This window comes from Haliaeetus leucocephalus, unplaced genomic scaffold (genome assembly GCF_000737465.1).
Source record: "Haliaeetus leucocephalus isolate CR32 unplaced genomic scaffold, Haliaeetus_leucocephalus-4.0 Scaffold450, whole genome shotgun sequence".
NCBI lineage: Eukaryota > Metazoa > Chordata > Aves > Accipitriformes > Accipitridae > Haliaeetus > Haliaeetus leucocephalus.
The window spans coordinates 10455193-10475071 of NW_010972886.1; the positions used below are offsets into that span (position 1 = coordinate 10455193).

Below are 19879 nucleotides of genomic sequence, written 5' to 3' on the forward strand. Positions count from 1 at the left end.
AACAATACAATGAATGGTGCTACTATAGAATTTAAAAGAAAGAGTTCACTTTAGAAATGTCAGCTGAAATTGTTTTAGCGCCAGCAGTAAAAGAACTCTTAAAAACACCAAACTGGCAAATCTTCACCACTGCAAGTAAAGCACCCAGGTAGCAGCTCATTTGCAAGCAGAAAAAAATTACAACCTTCCAGGGGACTGATGAATCAAAATTCCACCTGGCTACTTTACTGCAAGCAATCTGGCATTAAGACTGAATTTATTTCTAAACATTTCAGTCGTAGTTATTGAAAGTTACATCCATGACTAAGCCTATCCCTTCCCCACTCCAAAAGCTTGGGTCACGTGTTCCTGAGACGCAGTTCTCAAACAAGAATTTAGTGCTGTTCTGCTGTAGTAGCAAAAAATTTATTATTCTCATGCTCCCATAAAGCAAAGCACATTGCTACACAGTTTTGTGAACTAAGTATTCTTAAATGACTTATTTTTTTTAAAACAGGAAGCAACTGAAGATATTCAGAAGGCAACCTCAAACCTTCTCCGCAGAAAACAGCGATGGCAAATTCTTGACACAAATGACAACATGTACAAAAAGCTTACAAGCTACCTTCACGATTTCCCACTTTTTCAAAGAATCTGGATTTGCTGATTTCTCAGTGTTAACTAACAAAAGTGTATTTTTGAGGACCAAAAAGTTTTTGTTAAGGAAAATCAAAATACTTACACCTCAATTTCTGTTCCTTATCTCCTTTGACACTGAACTGGGAGACTCCTTCTATAAATTCTAAAGAGTACAAGAAAAACATTTACAAAAAAGTGTATTTTTTTTTAATAAACCAAGGAAATAAACATTCAGAAATTTTTAGAAATTGTAAAAAATCCAAATTACCCTAAAATCTTTAAAATATTGCCTACCATGACACCTAAGTGTCCACATACATTGATACTTTAACGTACTTCAGCGGGAAGTACTCCAAATCCAATACTGCTCTCGCCAGACTTGTTCTCACCAGTATTTAAGTAATTTTGTTGCTAGACTTTCACAAGAATCTGATGTAAAACTCCATCAAGATCTCTACTAAAGCTACTCCAGCAGGGATTCTAATTGTACAGCTCCTCTCAAGATTGGTTTCTCATCTTAAAGCAAGAATTACATTAAAACTGGAAACTGCTCTAAAACAAATTTTAAAAAAATATTTTTCTATAAGAAATAGGGTAAAAAGAAAATTTACACTGTTTGACAATGAAGTCATTAACTCCAGGAGCAAACTCTTGAGTTGCCCAAAAAATAAAACCCTGGGATGTGATCTGTCTGGATGAGATCCTGTAACTCGACTTCTTAGAGTTTTGGCTGGTAAAAATGACAACGGTGTGAAACTACAACCTAAACTATGATATATAAAAATAGAGGTATAGCAAGATAGCATTAGGTTGAAAGGCCTACTACAGGTTCAAATTTTGTGAAGTTAAATCAACAACTCCTATACAATTTATCAATAAAAATGCTTGACTGATAACTTGGATATTTTAATTACTTTTTAAACCATTATGCTTAAAGATTAATAAAAAAAGTTTAGGTCTTTCAACAAAAGAATGCAAGTTTTCTCACACTAGCAATTTTCGTTTTCATAGTCACAGAACGGTTTGGGTTGGAAAGGACCTTAAAGATCATCTAGCTCCAACCCCTCTGCCATAGGCAGGGACACTTTCCACTAGACCAGGTTGCTCAAAGCCCCATCCAACCCGGCCTTGAACACTTCCAGGGCTGGGGCATCCACAACCTTTCTGGGCAATCTCTTCCAGTGCCTCACCACCCTCCTCATAAAAAATTTCTTCCTTACATCCCATCTAAACATATCCACTTTCAGTTTAAAACCTTTCCTTTGAGCTTCCCTCTGAGACAGAAATAAAGAAATTAAATGAATCAAACTTGGCCAGATGACAACAATAGAATTCACTGCCTCTTATTGCAGCATCATCATTTTACTATACAAAATTGATTTTGACAACTTCCTGTTCCCACCCAAGACAAACAGCTCTTGGTAATTATATTAATCACAGCTCAATCTCACATAGAATTTAGTATCATCTTTCACCACTGCCTATTTTTCACAAGGGAATTTTGGACAGTTACATACTACTTCTAGTGCTTTGGAAATGGATACCAAGAAAGCCTCAAAAACTCAACATACCAGCTACACTGTAGGTCTCCCTATAGAAATTTGAGGGGGTTTGTAAAGGTTAGAAGCTTTTGTATGTTAACATTTTATTTAAAACATTAGCCTGTCAATACAAATGAGATTGAATAACTTTCTCCAATTAAAAAAAAAAAAGAACACTTAAGAAAAACTGATTAACCTTTTCTAGTCATGAGCAATAAGAAACAGTAAACATTAGCTTGAACAGAACTTACAGACATTATCACTTCTAAGGGTCAGAGACTGTTTTAACATAAACTAGTAATGAAGATTTTTAACCTGCTGGTCCTTTTAATCATGAATATTTAAAATAAGTCAAAATTTCAAAGGAATGTACCAAATCAAAACTTCTGCTTTTTGCTTGAAATGTCTACTTAAGATCATAAAAAGAATCCTGTAAAGGAAGTATCAACAGAAAAATTGGAACCACTTTCATAATTTAGAAAACTATTTTCAAAATACTCCAAAAGACAGATCTCCTAACATTTGGGTAAGTACAACTTACACACAAAGACACCACTTAACACAATCTACCCCACTTTTTTCAGTCTCTTCAGCCTAAGAATATACTTCAGATAGCACCACAATTGAGAGTCTGAATTAGTGTTCTTCAAGAGATACTTAATGAGTAGTCCTAAATCGGTAAGACTTGGAAAGCTATTACTGAACAATCTGCTCCTTTAAGCATTTCTTTCTGGAGTGTATTGCCCTAATGCACCATAGAAACTAGTTTTACTGGTACTCAGTTTCACTAGGAATTAGAACCTTATTTTGATTAACAAGTTTTCTTCACCCTTCCTTTCTCAGTTGAAGCAAAATTTGAATTCCAAGGCTCCAAGAATTCCAATAAAATGCCACCACCTGTCACCAAGCACCGTGTCTTACCTTTGAAGTCCACTTCTCCATTTCCATCTGTGTCAAATATATCTATTACTCGCTGTACTAATGGGTTCTGTTGCAATTCAGGTAAAGACATGAACTCTTCCACGCTCAAAGAACCAGAGTTGTCCAAATCAAGCTTCTTAAATCTCTTTCCTAGTCGTTTTATCTCATCCGCATCAACTGAAAGAAAAAAAAACCAAAAAAACACACACCTATTTTCAGAAAGGCTTCAGTAAACCCTTTGCCAGTTAAACACAATGCACATTTTTTCATTGCTTTCCTACCAGAATTTCTCCTACTTCATTACAACTATTAAAACACTCTCATGGAAGATTATAAAGGTAATGTCAAATTTGGAAGACAAACACAAGCCTTTTCAGTTTATTTTAAATAAACCTTACCTTTTTTCCTCCCTGCACCAGCCATAATACAGTTAGCCTTGTGACTTACTGAATACCACATGCTGACACAACATTTTTAAGGATTGAGGATGCTTAGCTAGTTCTTAGTCAGACAGCTCTTACAAATTCAAGGTATGAAGAAATTAAAGAAGACACTGAGTTTTCTTTGAAGGAGCTAGCATTATGTTTATAGTAGACTAACATAAGTTAGAAAGACAATTATATTAGTAAACATATTAGCAAGACCAGTGCTTCTTAAGCACACCAGACACATGAGATCTCCTGGGATACGTGCCAAGTTAAGCAGGTTAACACAGTCCCACTGTTGACCAGTAATCACTCACCTACCCAAAACATCACCCAGACAAACCCAAGATAATTTTTTTTTCCCCTCCATCTTAAACAGGAAACAGACATACCCGTAGCCATGACCTGCATACATTGATTATTTTTTTTTTGTGTCCCAGAAATGAAAGCAGATTCAGGTTCTGCAGCAGTACAACTTCATCCATCCTCTTCAAATTTAAAAAGAATCTCAATTACAGCATATACCTAGTACCCTACTTTACACCTCTGGTTTTGCCTGGAATAGACTAATCTGTGAATCAATAATCACCACTAAGAAATCTTGTACTCTGTGACTGCTGAAAAGCTTGAAAAATTTTCCCTGTAACAACCTGAAAATTCTTTATCAGCAGCTTGATTTATGTGACCAAAGTTAGTTCACAAATTGCTCACCATATTTGGGTATAAAGGAGGAACTGAGGTTCTGAGGAAGTCCTAGAAAGTGGCCATCATACAGCAAACCACAGCAAACCTATCTTACAGAACCTGATGCTTTCAAACTCCCCATACCAATTTCTTTCCCAATATGAACAGCCTCCTCAACATTTCTTAGCTCCATTTAGTGCATTTGCTCCAATATTAAAAGAAATTGTTTCTTACCTTCTACAAGGCACATACATACCACCTGATCCACTTTACATCACATCAATACCTTCTTAGGCTTTTGTAAAAGTGCAACATAAAAACAAACAGCACTTATTCTTTCCAATACTCAAGGTCAGCCAACATGCAGAGCTTTATGTTTGGAAATTGTAGCCAATTCAGAGACCAGATCCTCTACCAAAACAGTAACAAATTTCCACTTAAATTTCTTGATATCCTTGTCTAAAAAACCAACCAGACACAAACCCAGACATACACACAACTGCAGTATTTCAGAACAAAGGAGAGAGCACACCAGAAGTCCAGAAGCACAAGATGATTTTCTGTCAAGACTTCTTTTGCCTGAATAGTAAATTCAGACATTCTGCAGTTAGTCAGTCTTGGTAACTGCTTGCAACTACAGAGGCAGAGGGCAAAAAAGGGTCGATACGCCCAGAACAATCTTCCCTTTGCTGTGCCAGCAAGCAACAGATCCGATTCTTCCTCCTGAGCTATAAAAAGAAGGCTAAACGGCATTTCCAGAGGCTTAAACTAGTTTCTTCCATTTCCAGTAGGCAATTTGGCGTTTCAATTAATAAGGCTCTCAACTGCAATAAAGCCACCAGTTTACATGGAAGCCTAGAACATGATTGAAGGTGTGCCCTTAACAGCACGACATCGCAACACAGCATCAAAAGCATATTACTGTCAACATAGCTATACAGAAAGCCCTCTGGATCACACAAAAGGAGCCATATCACCATATGGTAAGCTATATGTCAAACGTAATCATGAGACTAAAAGAAAACAGTACTAAAAGAGAATGGCAAAGCAGAGTTCTACTGGCAATTAGCCCAAACAGTCGCTCATGAGTTCCACCAGCACAAAATGTTTATTCTCACCAGTATACTGAAGGTATTTGTCAACTCTTGCTTCTGCCCACAGAAACTCCTTGGTTTCCATTTTCCTTAAAACTGTAAATGGATTGAGTCTTTGAAATGGTAGACACTATCTAACCTCACTCCCTGCCCTGCCACCAGAAAGTTACTTGACCCACTACAGTTTAATGCGAAGCCACCACCTTGGCAAGCTGTTAACATGGGAACCTCATTTTTACTGCAAGCTCTACTCCAGACTTGCACCTCCCATAAAAAGAGTTGATATCCTAAAAAAATCCTCACAGCATATGCATCTGAAAACGCACAAAAACATTAAGCATGGCTTGTCACACTACACATGTAAACACATTTTCCAATGTAAAATGAATGTATGAATAGACATAATTTATAGCTATACTATAATAATGTAAATAAGGGCTCGTCCAGCCATGACATCAGTCTCTGTACTTTTATTAGTCATGTTTAAAATGATGTCCTGATCCAACCACAACTCTCCTGCTTCCCTACCTGGACTCAGAAATCACACCACCTTTCAACAACTGGCCATTATTTTGTTAAGACAAATCCCTCATAAATGATCTACTTTTGAAATCAGAAGCGTGCAATTGCATCTAGAACTCATGCTGGAAAACCCTGAAATAAGCTCTGTGAGGGTTACTATTAGAACTATTTCCTACTGGAAAAACCAAGAACAATAAAAAGGTACATGCATTATTTATTTCTTTAAAAAAAATAAACTCACTTTAAAACAACTAAGCAGCCAACTAAGAGTATTATCTATAGTGTATATAATGCACCTTTATCCTCTTGCCAGATCAGTGAAATCTCAATTCCAATATTAATAGAAAGACTAGCACTGACTAAAATTGAAAGATTAAAGCCGCCTAAGCAACTAAATAGTTCTGTAATTTCACGAAATCACAATGGAGAAAAATGAGAGGCAGCAACATACCTGGATCTCTTCTCCCTTGTCACACAAACTAATGAGTTAGTTAATTGCGAGTTCGGAAACATTTCTAACTTACACTTCGGAAAACCTTAAGTACCAGAACACAGTAATGAAATTTTTTACATATCAGGATGTAAACAAACAGATGCCTGAGCCAGGACTGAAGCCCAGCAGTCATTAGATAGCATCATTTTCTCAGAACCCCAAAGTAGCATTAAGCAAAGTCTGATTTCATTACTTCAGTCCATTTCCTGGTTTGGGAGCTACAGTCCACAGTATTTTTCCTCACAAGTATATAAGCAAAGACTGAAAGTGAGACCCAGAGTTCTGTCAATGGTCTGCTTTGAAGTGGAGCTAATTACCATGTATACAAATCAGCTTTAAATTATTATAGCTGGCACAAAAGACTGACAGGACCAACTCTGACACCACACTGGTCTGCTCTAGTAAAGAGATAAGATCTCCCACACAAGATGTGCTAAGTAACCAAAATTTTGCTAGAAAGGTATTTTATCTCAAGCTAATCTATCTTTTAGGAGGACCTACCAATATGAATTCCAAAAGAACATTTTATTGGGACATTCAGAAACTGATCCACCGCATGCAATGTTAACAAGCAACGCTACACTGAAAATACACGCTCTGCCATCACCTGCTGGGCCTAAGAGCCACTGTTCAGTTAACCAGCCTTGCATCTGCAATTAGCCAGATACTTAAACTTACAAACCAGTGATGCACCAATTTATTTTTTTCTTTTGAAGATAGTAGTCAATGAGATTAGGATTATGGATGATAAAGACAAGAATTGGATGATGGGAAGGGGAAGAGGTTGGAGAGGCATGTAAGAATATTTCTCAAGAATGTTTTTTGTGCTTTGCTGAACTGTAGCAAAGCAACAACTGCCTAAATTATGAAATTAAAGAGAAGCCTTCATACTTAGAAAATGTTAATTACTCTTTCTCCACATACACACACATCCAATTTCATAGTTCATACAATCAATTCCAGTTCAGCTGCAATATACAGACCATGTACAGAAGTTTAGCACCAGTTTCTACTAGAAATGGGATTGCAAATGTCTCATTCCAAACCTTTAAACATTCAAGCAAAAGGACTGCCTGCACTAGAGAGCTGAGAGAGGTTCTACTCTTGGAGGGGGAGGCGGGAGGACAAGTCAAAGAACAGTACTGAAGAAATTAGTATCTCTGCCAAAGGCTGAACAAGTATCAATCTCATCCAATATTTTGTTTCTGGTAACAGACACACCATGGATGAGAGTACTTGGGAGGAAGAAATAATGAAAAACTGACTATATGATAATTTCATATCAGAACAATTTCATTATTTTTTCCTTAAATATATTGCAAGCACCTCACCTACCTTTAAAATCCTTTCAACAAAACTGAAATTTAAAAAGCTTATACACTTTAAAAAAATTTTATTTCAGTAACATCTTTGTCTTCATAAAATAGCTTTAAAAATAAGAATATAAAATAAGGGATTAATGCATTACAGTATAAGCCTTAAATTTGCATAATTTTTGGCTATTCTTTCTTCCTTCAATTCAGTCATAATTCCTGCTGACTCCCTCTGCCTGGGCTAAACTTACCTAAAAAACACATAGGTTTTGGGGGTTTGTTTGATTTGGATTTTTTTAAATAAAAACAGCATACATTTATGTGTAACAACATATTTCAATAGCATCCTATTAATTTTTTGTTCAGATGTCCTCCCTGAATGCACATATACAACACTCCTCACCTATGACGGATGTGCCCCTTTTCATAAGACTGCTTTTTCCTCAGTATTTAGCAACAGACTTTCTTAAAATTTCACATCACTGTCACTGAAGAACAGAGTACTGAATTGAATCTTCAGAGCCTGAACAAAATACTTCTCCGAAGGCTCCTTACAGACAACCTAGTGCCCACACAAATATCCTGAAGCTATACTGGAAATGCAAGGCACAAGATAGTTCAGATACAGTGAAGGTTTCTGAGCTGGAAGGACTGATGGTGGCAGTAGCAGACAGAATTTTACAAGACAAACTCAGGAGACCAGGATAGAGAAGAAAACACTAGGAAATCCAAGGAGGTCCAAGTCCACAACAGTGTAAACAGGGTGACATCATCACTGAGCAAAATAAGGAGGATCAAGCTTTGTTTACATCATTTGAGGCAGAGTTTGCCTGTGACTCATCACAGCAGTCTGAGCTTCCTTGAGCCCTGACCGCAGTGAGCATTCCTTTAACCTCAAACTCAAGTTAGCCTTTTCTGTGCTTTGCTCACCAACTGACATGAGGCTCTATGCTTCCTATGCTTTTCAGCAGAATCAGAAAGTATCCTGTCAGCTTGGCACTGATGCCTGAGCTTACAAACATACTAACTGGCTAGAAATAATACCTGTTAAATGTTTTTCTTTAAAAGGCTTTGCTGGTAGCCTGGTAGAAACATCAAATTGTTCACTGTTTTATTTATTGAATAATTATTGCATAATTGAAGAATTTATTTATTGAATTATTTATTTCATAATCCATTTTGAATTTCATTCACCTTGTAACTAACACAACAAGGTGGCATTTTTTAAGCAGTGCCAGTATTAGGGATTTTTTTGTTAAAGAACTATCAGTATTTTCAAAAGATACCTCTTCCATCCAATTATTAAAATTCTAGAGCCAACAATACCTGTGTCATATCTTGAATTCATCTGCATACATCTAAAAATATGATGAACCGGGTTAAAATGCAAGAACTCCACTCTTCCAAGAAACCACATGCAAATGCTCTGTGAAACTGCCATTTTAGTACAGTAGCTTTATCTGTCAACTGGACACTAGTATGTTGATACATATTACTAAATACCACACTCCCTTCCCCAACACAGTAACAGAGGATGATCCATAAGTTTTAAAACAATTGTCTGTTTCAAGCTGTTACTCACATAACTGACGCTCAGATAGTATTGTAAAAAGCATTCAAGTGGCAACTCAAAAAGCTTCATTAAAAGCCAATTTCTGGAGTGCAATGTGTTCTACATTGAAAAAAGTAATTTCAGAAAATTTGTTTTAATGATACTTTTTCTAGTCAAAGTAAAGGTGCATGATTAGTTTGCTATTAATATGACAGTCAGAAGTAAAGAGTGCCTTAAAAATACATACCTCTTTGAAATCCACTACATTCAGTCATAGTTTTAAGAGGATAATTGATTATGTATTCATAATCATACATCCATTGATGCAGAGTAGACAATACTTACACAGACATTTGCAAAGTGTACAAACCTTAGAAAAGCTGTACATGTCTCAGCAAAGAGGTGCCGGGCACTTCTGAAATCTAAGTGTTTATCTAAATGTTTAAACCTGTATTTAAGAGGTTGGCTTTTCAGATACTCTTAAAATACTGGCTCAAAGTTGTAACTAACAAAAAACAGACCAGAGTGTGGTCACAGAGAGCCTAGTTCCCACATATTTTTCTAATATGAGATTATTATAAACAAGAATATTGCTAACGCATTAGAAGAAAAAGATTTTTGTAAATAAGACATGTTCTGAAATTTGTTTTAAATATTTCCAGGTTAAAAAAAATATTTTTCCCCTATAAGAATGGATTGCAGAGACCTCAAAATAAGACAGATCTTCAGCAAAAGCTCTCACCTCTATCTACAGTCTTGTCTGATTCACGAATATAATGTTTCAGAGTAGCAACCAAGACAGCCATTTCAGTCTTGGAGATCAGATTTCAAAAAGATGACGCTCTTGAGAACACATTCAACCACTTGTCTTGTATATGCTTACACACAGCTGGCCTAATCCTTTTCATGACTTCAGATATGTCAGTTACAATCTCCTAAATTAGAAAACAAATACTAGTCTCCTTATCCTAAAAACAAAACATACTATAAAATATTGTTTATACTATAAAATACTATAATATAAACTACTTTCTACTATAAAATATTGTTTACTATACTATAAAATAGTTTTCTTCACAGCTTTTTGCTACAATAGAATTTTCTTATGGACAATTTGACATAGCTCAGCTAACATCAAATTTTCAGCATGTAAAACAGCACTAGATTTTCAGTAATTTCTCAGACACAGCACAGCTGAAAAACAAAACCATACTGTTTTAAGGAATACAAAAATACTAATCCACCCATGAAAAGAACTAATGTTCTAAAATGAAGGGTAAAAAGAATATTAACGGTGTGCATCCTCTGCATAGCATCCTGAATTTGCTTCCTGTAACTGCCAACTTTGAAACAAAATTATTCTTATAAAAACCAGACACCAAAATAGTGACTGCAGTCCCAGGCAGAGGTTACGACCCAGTGCCACCATGCAGACAGCATAAATACATTATTGCTAACTGCCAGTCTCCCAGAAGTCTAAACATTCAAAATCCTTACCAAACCATCTTCAAAAACACTGTCTGGTCTTGCCTCGAAAAGCTTTTGTCCTGTCAGTAACAACTACTTGGAAGCAGCATGAACATTTAACATTTGAAGAACAAGGTGAATACCTACTTAGTGGACTGATTCACAGACATGCTACTGTACATATCTGTGCCCACCCCCAAAACCCTGCTCCTTCAGGATATTTAGGCATGCAGAATCTTTAAGCACAGTACAATCATTGCAGCGATTAGGCAAAATAAAGCAAAGGGAAGTGAGTAATAACTACATCTCCCCTAGTGCATGTAGTTATGATGCCCTGAGAAGCAGCTGACTTTCTCTCTACTGTGAGAAGGGCCATCAAAGCATAAAAAGCTTTAAACATGCGAAACCTCAGATTTACATGATGATATCCTCAACATACAGTTTAACCACAGAATATAATGCGGAAATCTTCTCTGCAATAAAAGGGGACAAACAAGCTCAAGTAATAAATCTTTAGGTTGGCAGTTGCTACCAATGAATATAGCTTGTCCTAGAATCAAAAGTTAAGGATGGCAACACACTGCTTACAACTCTGCCAGAGGCATATCTAGTTAAAAAAACCCAAAAAACCAAATATTCAGAAGCCAGTTCGTCCCTAAGCAAAAACTGACCAATGAAGCAGTAACCCAAGATTGATATACATGATTCAGGAAAAGACTACTGAAGTCTTCATCAAATATGAAACTTTCACCCACATATCCGTATTTAACAAAATATACACTGAGAACACAACACAGCAATGCAGTGCTGTGGCTAAGATTCTCAAGTGTTTACAAACTAAGGACTCAATTTATAATTCATGTGGACATGTGTATTAGGCATAGAGGACTTGCAAATTACTAGCTGAAGCCTCATTTCTCTGAAAAACATATTTAGAGAAAGATTCCCCCATGATTATTTATTTCATATTACTGTTTGACTTATGAGAGCTGGAGTTCAGTTATGACTAGCATTGTGAAAGCAATCTAGAAGACAGTTCCTATCTTGAAGAATTTATTATCCTGTTTAAAAACAAGATCTGATTCACTGAAGATGAGGAATTTTATCAAGCAGTTCATACATACACACACAGGTCTACACATGATTTAGTGCTGAAGAAAAACATTCAAGGAAAAAAGCAGTTAAAAATAAGTATGCTTAGCATAACACCACAGTCACATTTCACAAGACAACCCTTTCTTTGGTCAGCTTTAGGCAACAAATACTTTGTTATTTTTACAGGGTAGACTAACCCCATGAGACAGAGCAATGAATTTTATGCTCATGTGGCCAAAAGTGAGTAACAGTGTCGTGGTTTAACCCCAGCTAGCAACTGAGCACCACACAGTTGCTCGCTCACTCCCCCCGTGGTGGGATGGGGAAAGAATTGGAAGGGTAAAAGTGAGAAAACTCGTGGGTTGAGATAAAGACAGTTCAATAGGTAAAGCAAAAGCCCTATGCACAAGCAAAGCAAAACAAGGAATTCATTCACTACTTTCCAACGACAGGCAAGTGTTCAGCCACCTCCAGGAAAGCAGGGCTCCACCATGCATAACGGTTACTTGGGAAGACAAATACCATCACTCCAAACGTCATTCCCGCCCCGCCCCCTTCCTCCTTCTTCCCCCAGCTTTATATACTGAGCATGACATCATATGGTATAGAATATTTCTTTGGTCAGTTGGGGTCAGCTGTCCCAGCTGTGTCCCCTCCCAACTTCTTGTGCACCCCCAGCCTACTCGCTGGTGGGGTGGGGTGAGAAGCAGAAAAGGCCTTGGCTCTGTGTAAGCACTGCTCAGCAACAGCAAAAACATCCCTGAATTATCAACACTGTTTCCAGCACAAATCCAAAACACAGCCCCATACCAGCTACCATGAAGAAAATTAACTCCATCCCAGCCAAAACCAGCACAAACGCCAAGTGGCTTCTCACCCAAATGCCTGGCTGCAAGCATGCACAGAAAAAAATGCTCTTTCAGCCTCAACCTCTCTTTCCTCTCAGGGTGGAAAGACAGCTTAGGCAATATATTTGACTCCTAACATAGCACATGCTGCACCACAAGCTGTTCCAGATCTCTGAGGAACTGGCACTGGGACTGATGGAAAAGCCCCACCAGTTGAACTACCAATTATAAAGCTTCACTGTACAGACATTGAAACTATTAGAAGTTTGTTTCATATTCTGATGGAAAAAATAAAAAAATCTTCATAATTTTTTTTTTAAAGATGGACTGATTTTTTATTTTACAGTCTAACAGCAAAAGCTGTATTATTTCCAAAGGTAATCTTTCACCTTTTAATTTTACTCTTTTGGTTAGTATATAAACTGCATAACTTTTTAAGCAGTAATTTCATACATAAAAGTTGTACCTATGGATCTCCGAATAAGATTAACCTCCCTAACAATATAATGTAGCAATTAAAAAAAAACTTACAGTGCGAGCACATTTCCAAAGGGTAGCTTGCCTCATTTCCCTGAAACACAAAAAAAGAACAATGTTGCAATTATTCCCAAGTTAGCTTAGAGGAACTACTTTCAGTTTCAGCACTGTAAAGATCTCTGGCCACTCACATTGCATGGTTATTTAAATATAAATATATATATTTTAAACACAACAACCATGGACAGTGTTATATATGGATAGGTCTATGTTACCAAACATACAAAGAAATATAAAACCATTGAGAGGTCTCCTCCAATGAGAATTTCCATGAAAATATCAGCAGTCCACACGATGATGGTAAGAACTTCAATCTCATATTCTGAACATATGTGCAAATACTACTTTAAGTTAAAATATTTAATTTCAAATTTCAAAACTTCACATAATCTTCTTTACCATTTTATTTTATACACAGAAACAGACACATCCTTATGAATTACCATGACAAACCTTACTCAATTAGCATAAGAAAATCATAGCCTATTTTCTCACCTGAGCCACCTGCCCACTCCCCCCAAAAAGGATTCACACAGGAAGAATGATGCAAAAAAAGTGGTTTACATGACCAGAAATTCAGATGTAACAGTTTTACATTTAAGTATTTTTGTAATGTAGTACGTTAATATGTTCCTGTTTTGTAGTTAATAGAAAGTTAAAATAAGATTTTAAAACCTTGCTGCACTACACCACAGTCATAGCAAGAAAATTTAACTTTGAAGGTACAGTCACTTTGAATTTGCACATACTTAAATCTGCAACTACTGCAGCATGAACACCAAAAGACACTAACATTAAAAGTTGGTATTTTTTTCCCAAATGCCTCACTTTGAGCCAGAGAAGATCACAATACACACATGCTTAATATTTTTTTCAGAATCAGTCAGCTAAGAAGTGACCAGATAACTGAAGAGATTCATAACCAAACGTCTTCAAAAATATTATTGTTAAGGGAATGCTTTATACAAGAAAACAAAACATATTTAAGATTAGTCTAAGACATTATATTCAGCGGTGATTCCCTTATGGTGTGGAATGTAAGGGGTTCCATAGCTGAGCACTTACACAGAAAGACTCCTCAAAATTATACCAAATTGAACAGAAATACAGAGATTACTTGACAGAAAAAAAACAAAAAACCCAACTACATTTAGCCTGGAAGCATGCAACTGCATTTCCTAATAAGGACAAAAAGGGGCAGAACAAGTATCTCATGAATCTAAACATGCCTGAGAGGAGATATGTTGTTGGGGGGTGGGGGGGATTGCTTTTTTTTTTTACCTCCAGAACACATTCACTTTGCTTATCTCCCACAATCCACAAGCTCTCTTGCTTCTTCAAAAAAGTTAATACACTTGCTTTACAGGTAGAGCAGAAAAAGATACAGCCTTAACTTCTTCCTCATTGCCTAGTTATGGCAAGACAAAGTAGCAGAACAGAAATGTAGATGAGGACTGTCAGGTCCCTAAAACCTCAAACAGGTTGACCGAGATATTCTACAAGAGAAACTTATTCCACTGTGGCAGGGAATCCAGGAGAACGGTCCCACATGGAAAAACTTGGATGGAACCCAACCACAGTCTTAGAAAAAACAGCTAGTAAAAGCCTAGTGTATGTGTATAAAAGGGTAGGGGATTTAAAATGGGGTAAAGCAGAATTTTGAAACAAGAAGAAACAGGAACCAGAGGATCCAGCTAGGCTGCTCAAGACACGAGGTCATGAAGAGGCAAGAAAAACACCAGACTGGAAGGCTGCAAATTAAAGGAGAAAGTTGAATTAAAACCAGTGCACTTATGCACATGCACACACAAATATACAATCATAACTACATCAGATAACTGTTCTATGCACTTACATCCTTGTTCAGGTACTGGGAGAAAGTTAATTTATAGTACAGGCTACTGAAATCAATCTGCCTAAAGAAGCATAAAACGCTTCTGAAAATCAAGCAGGAAAAATTAAAAACGGGAATAACTTTTTTCAGTCCACAAACTAAGTGTAATATAAGGAGTCTTACTATGCATCTAGATGCACATGCTAAGCTATAACGAAGTTATCTACATGAAGTAGCCTAAAAAAATATTTGGAGAGCAGAGAAAAAAAGTGAATAAACTTTGACTTAGTTTCTCTGTGAAACAGTTACTGCTAAAAAGAAGTGTTAAAAATACTTACCTATCCAGGACTGGAAAACTTGGATATCTACAAGAAATTAGAAAAATCTAGTAAGTGACAATGTACAAATTACATGATTATTCAGTATTTGCTACATAGTATTTAAATAAGGTATTTTAAAAATTAGTTACCTGATACTGATGTGCTGAGTATTCATCTTCACAGAAGAATCCAAATGTCTACAAGGTTTTAAAAAGATTTTAGCCCCCCCCTCCTTTTTTTTTTTTTGTACAAATAAACATTCAAGCTACTCATGCCAAGATTCCTGTTTGCACAGCTGTGACCTGGACAAACACAAAGGTGTTCCTCTATACCAAAGACTTGATCCTCAGAGATGAAGATTAATGACTTGGTCTTGGGGACAGGCATACTCTGAACAGCAGTACAAAAAGGTCACTTATTTGTCCCCAAATACAATCCGTGTACATGCTCTATGAGGTACAATATAAGCCCTGACACACAAGCACTAAATAGGTTGAGTATATTTTTGCTGTTTAAGAATAGGTAGGCAGTAAGACAGAAGGCCTAGAGCTAAATCCACATTAATGCGTTATGAAAAAAAGCAGGGAGAGAAGCACAGCTATGAGACTTCATAAAGTATCAAATGAGCCCTTTAAGGAAAGAGGAAAAAATATCAGGTACACATTTTCATCTGTACAGTTTTAATGCAAAGAATTACCAAAGTTTAACACCAGGACTAGGTAGCATTCTAAAGAATGCTCGAAAATATTACTTTTTGACTGGATGCACTAACAGAAAATTTGACAGTAACTGCAGAAGATCATCATAAATATAAACCTTATTCAGCAAAATAACACTGCACTGACATTTATTTTTTTTATTTTATAGTTTTAAGATAATGATACTCATTTATAAAGACAAAAGTCACTGTAAAATCTCCAAACAGCATGTCATTTCATCTCTGACCCACAGAAGTTGATTTATACAAATGAATGTGCAGAGTAACAAGGTTCTGATACAACTTAAGATTGCCAACTTAAACTCACAATATTAGTATTTGCTGCCAGATATATATTTAGCATACCTCACATGAAGTGAGAGTATCCTCTCATATACACTCTATTAGCAGATTTAGAAACAAGCGACACATGGTTTGTTAAGAAATGAAGCTTGTACGGCATCAACACTCCACAACAGACTTACTTGGCACCTATTCCTAGCATAAAACATGCTTTCCTCAGCTGCATCTGGGTATTACCACCATACTGCTGGAGTTCAACTCTTCTCTCTCAAGTTACACAATTAGAACAAGTGGCTGGAATACTATGGATATTTTGAATAGCCTTATCCTTTCAGAATAGTCTTGAAATTTTCTTGAATGCTATTAGATCCCTACAAGTTAATTCCTGGTTAAACAGCAGCAAAATCATGACTTATAGACAGAAATAATTAGAGATCGAGGAACAGTCCAGAGACTACTAACAGAAGGCTAACCAAATTATGAATATTGCAGAAATATCAGTTTACTAGAGAGAAGTCAAAACATGTCACTGAAGTATTTCAGAGGTTTATATGACATGTAGTTTGTTCCTTTAAGAATAAAAGTGTTCTTTGCAATTTTATTCTCTGCTAATTATTCTCCTTTTCTCCTTTCAGCAGCTGTGCTTTTTTACTGATTACGGATAACCTTGGACTTTAGTCTTTATTTCTTCTGTAGGTTATCCATAAAAATGTGTTTCTTGATTTCTCTTTCTTTGGCAGTTACTTCAAATACTAAATAGCTCTCTCTTCTTAAGATTGGTTTTGTACATGCTCCTCCAATGTAGGATAGTTAAGGGCAATTATCTTGACAAGTTTCCTCTTAGTGAAAGGCATGAAGAGCTGTGGATAGAAAATTTAAAAAAAAAGGAAATCTGCAATTAGCAAAATCAGCAACAGAATCTAAATTCTTAGCTGAAGTTTTCTATACAAAACAGCTTGTACACAGTAAGACATCAGACTGCAAAAGAGTTCTTCAGCATACATTAGTAGAAAACACTTCCTAGATCTGCTCAATTATATGTTACTTTTCTGCATGATGTACATCCTTTTATAAATAGTTCAGAGACTTAAATTACAGTGTCAGCCTTCAACCAGTCTTCTGCTTTTATAAAAGCAGAAAATGTGTTTAAATTGCAGCAAGTCATAATGTCGCCTTAGGACTCATCTCAAATTTAGTCCTCAAAAGGTGGTGTGAGAGGGACCACAAATACAAATGAACTCCTGGAACAGTTTAAAAATTGGATTGTTTCAAAACTTTTGATTTGTTTACATAGCCAGACAATGAATTAATTCAACAAGTGGCACGAGTGGTCTCCTAAGATCTGTTTAGTACATGTACAGGAATAGTTGTCCAAGATTCACTACAATTTTTGCAGCAACACACAAAGAACTGTAATAAGCTCATCCTTGTTGGAAATGGCCTCAAAGATGCAAACTGTCTTGACACTACAGTTGGCTGTTATACCTGTGCACCAAAGCTTCCCACAGAAACTGAACATTACTAATGTTTCTGTATTTGTGGTTCTGATGCATGGGCACCTCATGGGCTGTTGTCAACATACTATATGTTGTGCTTCCTGCATTTGCTCCTGCACCTTCTACATTACTAATTATCTTTGTTAGCACAGGAAAAACTACAGAAACAGTTAACCAAGACATGTCAGCTGGGGGTCAGAACTAGGAATTATCAAGATAATCAACTTCAATTCTCAAATTACACAAAAAGCTGTTTTCCATTATCCACTACAACTAGAAAAGAATGGGAGTGTTAAGAAGAAAGGTGGCAGAGGCTGGCAGTCAGCATTTAAAGAGAGCTTACTCAGAAGACCCTTCTTCCTGTTCCACAAACATACAAAATGCTTCTCATTCTTTTCTCATTCTTCTCCATACCACCAAAATTAACGATTAATGAAAATTACCTGTTGCAGAGAATTCTTCCTCCTCCTCCTCCTTCAAGCTCGTTTTCCATGATGTATTGCCATTTCCATAGAGCTTTAACAATGAAGAACTGCCAGCTTGGTAAAGAGAAGTTTGGGGTGGTTTGGGTTTTGGGGGTTTTTTTTGTTCTTTTTTTTTTTTAATGACCCTTGTTTAACAAGTTACTAGAGCTCTGGCTGTGATAGGCTGGCACTGTATTCTTCCTCAACAACCACCAGGCAACTTGGCAAACTAAAGAGGATGGTATTTGTTATCGAGGCTGCAAAAACTTTTGCATGAATAGAATATGCCACACAGACACATCCACAGTGGTTTAAATATTTGTTAAAATGAATTTCAGACAAAGCCCACAGGCTTTAAGCCACTTAAATATTAGAATTTCTGAATTAACTGATGGTCAGAAAAATATGCAAGATCTCACCTGCTGTAATTTATACATTTCATATGCAACTTACCAGAGCAATTAAAGCCTAAAAGAAGTTTACAAGAGCACAGATGAAAGACATGCCCAAAGTTTCTGTAGACACCACAACGAATAAGGCTTAAAACAAGACAAACAGGAGTAAGGTTTGACTGCAAAAAAAGCAGCAATAAAAACACCTTCATCTACCCCGTTCAGAAACAGTGTGAATACACTTTGCCTTTTTTTGTTAAATCTGATTAGAAAAAACCAAAACACCCTCATCAAACAAACTACTCAATACAGAGAAGTTGTGTCTTAGCCTGAGAGGAGCCTGTGAATCCAGGAACGTGATACTGATTATCTTCCAGTATATTTAACAGGAATATCTATCTGTACACTACAAAAGGAAACTTGTTAATGAGATGTCATAGATAAGATTGCTAGGGAATCTATGGCATTTGTTTGACTCAGAGTAATTAAGTCACCTTTCAGGCTTTGCGTTGCAGCCACTAAAAGAAATCTAATTAAAATTGGGATATTAACACAGTTACAAGACTGGACTTCATTTAAGAGCGGATAATAGTGCAGGCTAACTGCCAAAATTTAGAAATTAACATTTAAAACAACTTCGTGACTTTTACATTGTTTTATGCAAAGCAACTACTAAGTACTTGCTTTGCATAAAAGTAATCCAGGCACAGAGAGTGCAACTTCCGCAAATACTAGCTCCTTGGAATTAGCAGCTCTCTAGCACAAACAAGACTTCTACTCAAATACTAAGAGAATAAATCTACCTCTGAGGTTCTTATAATCATACCAACATTGAGTCAGATATTGTGATGGAGAAGAACTAAGCGAAGCCAAGAAATTAGAGGGCATGAAATTGGAAAACATGTAGAAGTTCAAGCAACTTAAGAGCAGTGACAGTTTCACTGTTAACCCCAAATACTCAACCTAGTTTCTAAGATCATGACCCACAGAAGGAATTAAATACATAAAAATGCCTGACACCCACCTCACATTCAGCAAGTTCCAAAATTAAGTATCTTCAAGCAGTATACTGTATTACACTTCCTAATCTTACATTATTTTTCCAGCCCATCAACAAATCCATTCACTCTTCCGTGCAGCAGCCTAATTCATTGCGCCTCTAATCCTGAAGCTAAAATAGTATGACAGCAGTTTAAGATGCAAGACTTCCAAGCTGAATCCAAGACAGACAATTTATTGAACCTTCACAACTACAGTTTTCAC

The 19879-nt window shown here is 36.5% G+C and overlaps 1 protein-coding gene across 2 annotated transcripts in view; it reads right to left on the reverse strand.

The window, feature by feature from the left end:
* The window catches only part of PPP3R1 (protein phosphatase 3, regulatory subunit B, alpha), a 41897-nt gene that overhangs the window by 4866 nt on the left and 17152 nt on the right, over positions 1 to 19879 (reverse strand). The window contains exons 2-5 of one of the 2 annotated variants that reach the window (XM_010574775.1): positions 15283 to 15309; positions 13105 to 13144; positions 3081 to 3257; positions 722 to 781 (exon numbers count right to left, since the gene is read on the reverse strand). In XM_010574775.1, the coding sequence (XP_010573077.1) occupies positions 722 to 781; positions 3081 to 3257; positions 13105 to 13117 (250 nt within the window). In that variant the 5' untranslated portion in view covers positions 13118 to 13144; positions 15283 to 15309. The remainder of the gene's footprint in view (positions 1 to 721; positions 782 to 3080; positions 3258 to 13104; positions 13145 to 15282; positions 15310 to 19879) is intronic. The other variant, XM_010574774.1, reaches the window with a different exon arrangement.